General features: G+C 39.7%; 1 protein-coding gene across 4 annotated transcripts in view; it reads left to right on the plus strand.

The window, feature by feature from the left end:
• The window catches only part of FAR1 (fatty acyl-CoA reductase 1), a 58,284-nt gene extending 51,843 nt beyond the window's left edge, over window positions 1–6,441 (plus strand). For all 4 annotated transcript variants that reach the window (XM_042475173.1, XM_042475191.1, XM_042475166.1 and 1 more), the window contains exon 12: window positions 3,745–6,441. In XM_042475173.1, coding sequence (XP_042331107.1) covers window positions 3,745–3,907 — 163 coding nt within the window. In that variant the 3' untranslated portion in view covers window positions 3,908–6,441. The remainder of the gene's footprint in view (window positions 1–3,744) is intronic.
• Window positions 6,442–9,002: the final 2,561 nt, after the last annotated feature.

Consider the following 9,002-nt stretch of genomic DNA (forward strand, 5'->3'; position numbering starts at 1 on the left):
CAGGCCTCGGAGGTAGAGAGGAACTGCTGGACCTCATCCTCTTTCCCGCCACCACTCCCTTCTCCTTTTGTGTCGTGTCTTTTTAGATTGTAAGCCCGAGGGCAGGGAACCATCTAATTAAAAAGATTATATGTACAGCGCTGTGTAAATTTACAGCGCTTCATAAATAAAGGTTAATAATAATAATAACTTCACAGTCATCCATGAAGGCCAGAAATCACTGCGCAAGTATGTCCACTTATTTGAAGGACCGAGAAACATCTCCCCCCCTCCCCCCCACACACACACACTTTTTACACTCTTGGTGTTAAGGCAACCCTGGGAAATTTGACTGGGAATCTGGCACTCATCCAAATTATTACTCCTTGAAGCAGTGCAAGAGCTCTGCAGAGATAGCCTGCTCTGACACAGGCAGGCTGCTCCTGGCAGCCCTATAAGGTTCACTAGGCAGCAAATGTTTGTCTGCCTCCAGATTGCATTACAATTTGTCTGTAACCCCATACTTCGAAAGGAAAAATATACGTTCTTTGTGGTTTCTGTGCCTTACACATTAGGGTTTTGCACCTGTGCAGAGACTCCATTCAGAAGTTTAAAAGCTAAGCAAATTGGTGGGTAGCCCCGCCCACTCCTGTATACTGAGCATGCCCAATCCCGCCAATCTAGCTCCACCTTCAATTCTTTTGTCTGCAGCAAGAGTAACATCTACTTCATAGTTCACTAGCTGAAAATACTCTGTGTGCAGTTTGCTCACTGTTTTTCTTCTTTATTCTTGTTCTTCATTTTTTTTAAAAAAAGAACAAGAAGTTTTTTTTCTTAGCTGTTCCCACCCAGCTGGCCCTTTTCCCCCTACCGCTTATGGCCTCCGCTTCTGCATTTCTTGCTATTGTAAAGTAACACTTATTGACAGCTACTCTCAGTGGTTCTTCTGCTTGGGGGAGAGCCACGTACAATGCTGCTCAGTTTGCCACTCTTATACTTCTCAGATGCCCTTCAACAGGTCTCAGCCTTAAAAAATTTTGTTGGGTGAAGTCTCTCATTAGTGGTAGAGCACGTATCTGCTTCTAAAGACCCTTTGAATTTAGTTCCCACCTCAAAGCTGCTAAGGATACCAAAGATTTCAAAGGCGTCTCAACCATTGTCATTGACAGTGTCGACACCGATAGCCTCCATACCATCAGCTTCAGTATCACCTACGGTCACTATAGAGCCTATCCCTGCATGGCCTCTGCTTCCGGTGTCCTTACCATCCCAGATCTTGGCTTCACCAGCAAGGGCTTATAGACTTTTGTTTTCTTCACCATGTCCCCCATCTTGACATTCTTCACCAGCCAGATCTCACCATTCTTTGGCTCCCTATAGAGATCGTCCTGACCTCTCCCGTTCTTCTTAGACCTGAAAGGAGTCAACCATTCCATGCAAGTTCAAAATGGTGACTCTACAGTACATTCTGCCTTTCCTTCGTCGAGGACACTGGTTTGCTTCTGTCAGCCTGAAAGATACCTATTTCCACATTGCAATTCGGCCTCAACATCAAAAATACCTCCATTTCACCATCGAAAGAGATCGCTATCAATATACTGTCTTGCCCTTCAGCCTTTTCACCGCCCTTCATAAAGTGCTTGGCGGTGGCAGTCTCACACTTTTGTGTTCAGGGGATAAATTTTTTTCCCATACTTAGATGATTATTTTTTAGTGTTGCCCTCTCTCAGTCAACTGTTCAGAGATGTTCATTATACCGTCTCTCCTCATGGACTTTTGCTTTACCATCAACCCTTTGAAGTCCAGATATCTCTTTCCTCCCTAATGTGTTTTTTTCCTTCCACCTGTCTCAAGACATTATTATGCCTACTTTTTATCCAGAGCCATCCACTCCTTTGGAAAACACTATGCACACTCTGGATGTTTACCATGCTTTGGCCTTTTATATTCAACGTTCTGCGGAGTTCAGGTTGACCAAGAAGTTGTTTATTTGTTATGGTGGACCCAAAGAGGGCCACCCTGTTTCCTTGCAAAGGTTTGCAAAATGGATTGCACAGACTATTCTCCTGGCCTATGAACTCGCTAAACATCCTCCTCCTGTTGGTGTGTGCCCACACTCAACCAAGGCTATTTCATCATCTGCTGCCTTCCTCTGAGATGTCTCTCTCCCTGACCTCTGCAAGGCTGCTACGTGGTCACAACCTTCCACGTTGTCTGATACTACAGGCTTGACTCCAGGTCACTTTGGGATGCCAGCTTTGGTAGTGCTGTTCTTTCATCTACTCTACAGTGACCTGCCCATCATCCATAAATAAGCTTTTTAGTTACCCTAACGTATGAGGCACAGAGATCACAAAAAAGAACTGGTAGCTTACCTGTAACTGTGGTTCTTTGAGTGGTCATCTGTGCCCTCACACATACCTGCCCTACCTCCCCTCTTTCAGGTCCCTATGTTTTTTATGGTAGACTCGAAGTGAAGGTGGAGCTAGATTGGCAGGATTGGGCATGCTCAGTTCATGGGAATGGGTGGGGCTACCCACCAATCTGCTCGGTTTTTGAACCTCCAAATTGAGCATCTGCGCCGGTGCAAAACTACTATGTGAGGGCACAGATGACTATTTGAAGAACCACAGTTACAGGTAAACAACCTGTTCTTTCCATGCTGGCATCTCTAAAAGCTTTGGATGATGTATGGTTCTCTATTCTAAAAAGGATAGCCACTTCAGGTCACAGATACTATTTTAGCAGAACTATTCTGAGCAGTGAGGACCCTGTTGGGATCAGTATTAGATTAGGATTTTATAGGCACTTATAGGAGAAAGTTGCTCATGTTCTCTTAGAAATAGATGTGGCAGTTATTGCAGAGTCTAGGGAGGTGCCCAGTATATCACCTGATCAATTTTCTTGAGATGTGTTTTAGTTCTTGTAGTTTATGATATGGGTATGACACTTGAATAAGTCTGTCCCACCACATGCAAGCTTGACCATTGTCTATGTGGGCTGTTGATTGGGTGATGATAAGTGCTTCACTGTGTCAGGGAAGGGTGCCTGGTGCCTTGAAGGAGGTTGTATTGCACTGTCTGCTGAAGAAGACCCCTTGGACCAATTTGATTCCGGTTTCAGGATACAGTGCCCTGTAACTGATTTGGTAACTTGGTTACCCTGTAACTAATGAGTTACTCCTTGGGAAAGACCTGCTGATTTTCCTGGATCTCTCAGCAGTTTTTTTTTTTAATAAATTGACCACAGTATCCTACTAGACTAGCTCCATCAGATGGGAATAGGAGACAATGCGTTACAGTGGTTTAACTCCTATCTATGAAGCTAGTTCCAGAGAATTACACTGGGGAATTCTGTTCATCCCATTGTGCTGTGGAGTGTTTATCTTGTTCCCCATGCTGTTTTATGAAGCTGTTGGGGAAGGTCATTAGGTACCATCAATATGCTAATGACACTCAGCACTACACCTTCATTGGAGTCAACTAAAGCAGTACCTGCAAGCTGTCATGGGCTGGATGAGAGCCGATAAACTGAAGATGAATCCTAGTAAGAAAAACACTGTGTGAGTTACTGGTTCTTGGGCCTGGAATTGGGTAAGCTACTTGGCCTTAGTGGGGTTGCACTCTCTCTGAAGGAGCAGGCAAATGATAAGGTCATGCAGAAATTTAAGGTTCTGCTTCATCTTGTTGTAATATTGCCTTATTTGCTGATCAGCACATGTTTTCTATAATTTTTCTCCTCTTTTTGCATTTGATTTCTTTCTAGGCTAAGGAACATACGTTACGGCTTCAATACAGTGCTTGTGATCCTCATCTGGCGTATTTTTATTGCAAGGTCTCAAATGGCAAGGAATATCTGGTATTTTGTTGTGAGCCTTTGTTACAAGTTCCTCTCTTACTTCAGAGCATCCAGCACTATGAGATACTGAAGATGACAAATCTAGCATTAGGACATCTATGCATATGGTGGTCTAATGGCACAAAGCCGTATAATGTACTTACACATCTCGTCTTTTGTAAAAACATGAAATATTAGATCTGGATTGTGAAATACAGTACACGTGATGCTTAATTGTGTATTTCTGTGAAGATTATATGGCTGGTATTGGATCAATCTGTCATAGGCAAATACATAGGTTTAATATCCAAACAGATGTAATATCTCTGCGAGAAAACACGTTAGGCCACTGACCAGTGTAACTGTGCAATTCTTGAATGCTTTGAATTAAAATCTGCCTTAACATAGTGAACTTTAATTTTTATTTCAAATAAGCGCATTTAGTTAAAGTGAACAAATTATTGGCTTAAATGGTAGATCTATTTATTTGAGACTTTTAAATTGCAATGGGTTTGGTTAATCCTACGAGATACGTCTCTATAAATGATTGCAAGTTGGGCATTCTGCTAGTCTTATTCTTCATATCTCCTTTGCATTGATGTGAAGGATATGATGAAGATTACTAACAGAAATTAATCTTAATAATTGAAAGCCTTATTGCATCTAATCTTGATAGTGCACCTACTGATTGAGTTTGACTCACAGGAAATGGAAATAATTGTTCACAGTCTAGATGTGCATGCAGGATCAACATATGCACTTGCTCCCCTTTACTGAAATTGAAAAGATAGGGCTCTTCAAGGGGAAAAACTGTAGCTGGTACATAGTATTTTTCTTAACAAGTTTTTTGAATTATGGTTAAAAAAACTATTTGGCCAAGGAAATAAGTCATCTTAATCCCTTAAAAGAAATGGTGAGGCCCTGTGAGAGATCTAACTATTCAAGAATGTCCATGGAAATCAGGTAATTTGAAATTTGTAATTCAGAGCATAAAACTGTTTAGGAAATTTGACACTCTTCCTATATTGCCTGCAATTTTGAAAATCTAAAATGCTTTCTTTTAAAGCAGTGAAGTTAACATATTGATGCTAAATAAGGCTTAGCACAATTTTGGTAAATGGTAGACACAAGAATGGTAGAAAGTGAAAACACTGAATGGCTGTTTGTTGGATAAACATATTTTTCTGCAAGTTTCACTTGTTTTAGCGGGGGGGGGGAATACATTTACAGGAATCCTTACAGAAAAGTTTTATTTAAAACACCCTTTAAAACCCACTTCCATAAAATGTGCTCCCCTCAACACTTTTTTAAAAAGAATCCACCATATCTATCCAATGTGGTGGAAAACTGATCACCATCTGCTGTACCTTTTTTAGCACCATGCCTATGTAAATTGTGAACGAATATACAATGACTTATACAGGTGTTGCGATGCACATGTGTCCTATACTTAAAATTCCACATATGACTTTTGTTTTGCCACTGTGGGAATCTCCCATGCAAGTTACATCTAATTTTAGAGGGGAAACTTCCTTGTTGACACTTAAATGGTTCTCTTAAGTGCTTAAGTATATGGTTTGTTTGTTTTTTAAAAGAAATTTGTATATAATCTCTCCAGAGATAAAAAATGTTACATAGTCAAGGACCACACCATTAATAAGTGTGTGAGACTGCTGTGACAGTGATGGAAATACAATAAATTGTGGGCTGTGTGATTTAAGGTTTTACAGTTGACTGCAATATTCCTGCTACATCTTGTTACAGCTGCTCCCCTAACTCTCCTCCATCGTTGAACCTGAAAGTTTGCTTAGCATTTTGGCACATTGTGGAGTTACTTGGGTTTTGGACAAGATACTTGGAACCCAACAAACCACCATAGTGTGTGTGTGAGTGAGTGAGTGAGTGTGTATGCATGCATGCATGCATGCATATGTGGTTGAACTTGAATGAAGCAGTTATAAGATGCTTAGGTATTTTAATTGTTCATTTGTATCCACAGAACTTGTTTTTAATGGGACAAACTATAGCTAACCTTTTAAAGTAATACAACTGAGAAAATGCCACTGACCATAATACTAAAGAAAATCCTATGTTTAACTGATGAAATTGTTGAGGTTTCTGTGTTAGACTTTAATATCCAATAAGACTGCCACTTTGGATCCTAAAGTTTCTATTTAATTTGGGTGGTTATGAAACACTGTCATACAAAGAACACCATGCTATGCAAAAAAATAATTTTTTACATTCCACTTAAATCTGGATTGTTACAACATTTTCCCATTATCTACATAGTGTTGCCATCCATGCTAATATTGCTCTTTCATTTTTTTCAATCTCATTAATTTTTTAAAAAATCTAGGTTCCATAATTTTGGGTATTAGTCTGAAAAGAGTCATTTGTTTTTAAGAACAGTAAAATCTTATGTGCGAGAACAGCATTCAGAAACAAATCACTCAGCAGGTATGCCACAATTTAAAATTGGGACCAGATGAAGAATGTTACCCTTCGGTGGAATTTTCTGCTGTAAGAACAGATTCTGAAAGCAAAACTTTAAATCATACAGTTTTATAAAACAGAAATATTGGGTGCCTTTGTTTGTAAACCAAAAATAAACAAATTCCTGAATATGATGTTTGCTTAATTTATCAACTTCTTTTAAGCTGTTTGAAAACTAACTGAAAATATTATGTGCTTTGAAATAGACATTGGAAGGTACTTGAAATGAGATTAGCAGCAAAACACTTTTCTAAATGTTTATAATGTTTATTCCATATAAACCAAAGATGAATTGCTTTCTGCAACACTGTCAAATAGACTTAAAAATATTCTTCCAATCCTCATATAAATGCTCAATATAGCAGGTAAAATTCTGAATTAATACAGGAAATGAATCATGCTGCATTATTTCTCCACTCAGTAAAGGAAAACATGAACGATGTTTACTCAGAGCAAGTTAGGGCTGCCTGATCCCATGGCAGCAGAAATCTGGGTGTGGGGATTTATTCTTCCCACCGCCACTCTGCCCCCAAACCTGCTCCAGAGGGCTAGGAAGGTTTTCAGAGCTCATTTGGGGCTGACAGAAGAGGAAAAACATGTGTCGCCTTAGATTTTGCATAGTGGAACATACTTCCAGGTAAGCATGCATAATGTTGATGTCCCTGTTCCCTGTTGAGGGTGTTCAACACATGTTTGAGTTTCTGCCATTTTAAAAAAATGAGTAAAGAACATTTCTGTTCAACAACTTAGTTAACTTTCTGTAAAGAAGGTTAAATAACTTGTTAAACAGAAATGTGCTTTACTCAACTTTTTAAAAATTGCAGAAACTTTTGTGATAAGATATGTAGGCCTGCATACCTGAAAAGCACCAGATCCTATCTGACGTGGGAAGCTAAGTATGGTCAGCCCTGGTTAGCACTTGGCTAGAACACCACCAACAAATACCAGCGGCTGTAGGGCAAGGAACTGGCAAAACCACAACTGAGTATTCCTTGTCTAAGAAAACCCTATGAAATTCATAAGGTTGCAATAAAACGATAGGCAACTTGAAAACACATGCATGATGAAGTCAACATACATAGTCTAGTGTGGAAACAGCTGGTGTTGCCTCCCTTACTTAATTCCTGTGCCACAAGGTGTACAAAAATACAAATACAGTGGTACCCCGGGATACGAAATCACCGCGTTACGAAATTTCCGGGATACGAAAAAATTAGATAGGAAAAAACTGTTTCGGGTTACGTTTTTTTTTTTTTCGGCTTACGAAAAAAAATTTGGTGCTTTTCGGCGCTTTTTCGCACGAAATCGCGGCTTTCAGCGCTAGCGGCTATGGCTTTTTCGGGTTGCGAAATCTTTCGGGTTACGAACGGCGCCACGGAATGAATTAAATTTGTAACCCGGGGTACCACTGTACCTCATATATATTTTGCATTTAAGTATTAAAATTGTTTTTTTAAAACTCGATATCTAACTTGCTTTAGAAATGCAAGTAATTGTTTTGAACACACACTTTGTTTTTCATTAATTGATTTTAAAATATTTTTAAACTTTTACTTATTATTCAGTTACCACACCCCAACCTAGTCTTCTTTTAAAACACTACAGTGGTTTTAGATCTACTAAGGCTGCATATACACTGCAGAAATAAAGCACTCTGACACTGCTTTAACTACCATGGTGCTATCCTCTGGACTCCTGCTATTTGTAGTTTGTTGCACCACCAGAGAAAGCTCACCATGAAGGCTAAATATTTCACAAAATTACAATTCCCAGAATTCCGTAGCATTGAGCCATGGCAGTTAAAGTGGTGTCAAACTGCATTATTTCTGCAGTGCAGTTGCAGCCTTAATGATCTTTTAAGTATGTTGAAAAGGTTATATTAAGGCCTGTGTCTCATCACTCTTAATTGTGAAAACCTATCAACTCATCTGTAGTAAATGAACATGGCAATGTGTAAAATTGAATCCTCAGGTGAGAGCAGAGGAAATCATTTTTTCCCATACATGTCATTCAAATAACTGTCAGTCAAGATTTTTTTAAAAAAATAGATGGAACCAAAGTATTTTTTAAAAATCTTAAGAAAATTTGGCATCCTGTAACTCAATAGAAGTATAGTGTCTAGATCAAGGGAAGTAGTAGTGCCACTCTAATTCTAGGTCAGGCCTTTTTCTGAACACCTCAATTCAAGAAGGATGTTAACAAATTGGAGCGTGTCTGGAGGAGGGCCATCAAAATGGTGAAGGGCCTGGAAACCGTGCCTTATGAGGAAAGACTTAGGATGCTGTGGATGTTCAGCCTGGAAAAGAGATGGTTAAGAGGTGATATGATAGCCCTGTTTAAGTATTTGAAGGGATGTCACATTGAGGATGGAGCAAGCCTCTGTTTTGCTGCTGCTGAGACTAGAATACCGAACAATGGATGCAAGCTACAGAAAAAGAATCCACCTTAAAATTAGGAGGAACTTCCTGACAGTAAGAGTTGTTCAACAGTGGAACACACTTCCTCGGAGTATGGTGGAGTCGCCTTCTTTGGAAGTCTTTAAACAGGCTGAATGTCCATCTGTTTGTGAGTTCCTGCAAGGCAGTGGTTGGATTGGATGGCCCTTGTGATCTCTCCCCCAGTGTTACCAACAAGCCGTGAGCATATATTCCCAGAATGTTTTTCCAAAATCCCCAGAATTCCCCAATATT

Source organism: Sceloporus undulatus, chromosome 1 (assembly GCF_019175285.1).
Source record: "Sceloporus undulatus isolate JIND9_A2432 ecotype Alabama chromosome 1, SceUnd_v1.1, whole genome shotgun sequence".
Lineage (NCBI taxonomy): Eukaryota > Metazoa > Chordata > Lepidosauria > Squamata > Phrynosomatidae > Sceloporus > Sceloporus undulatus.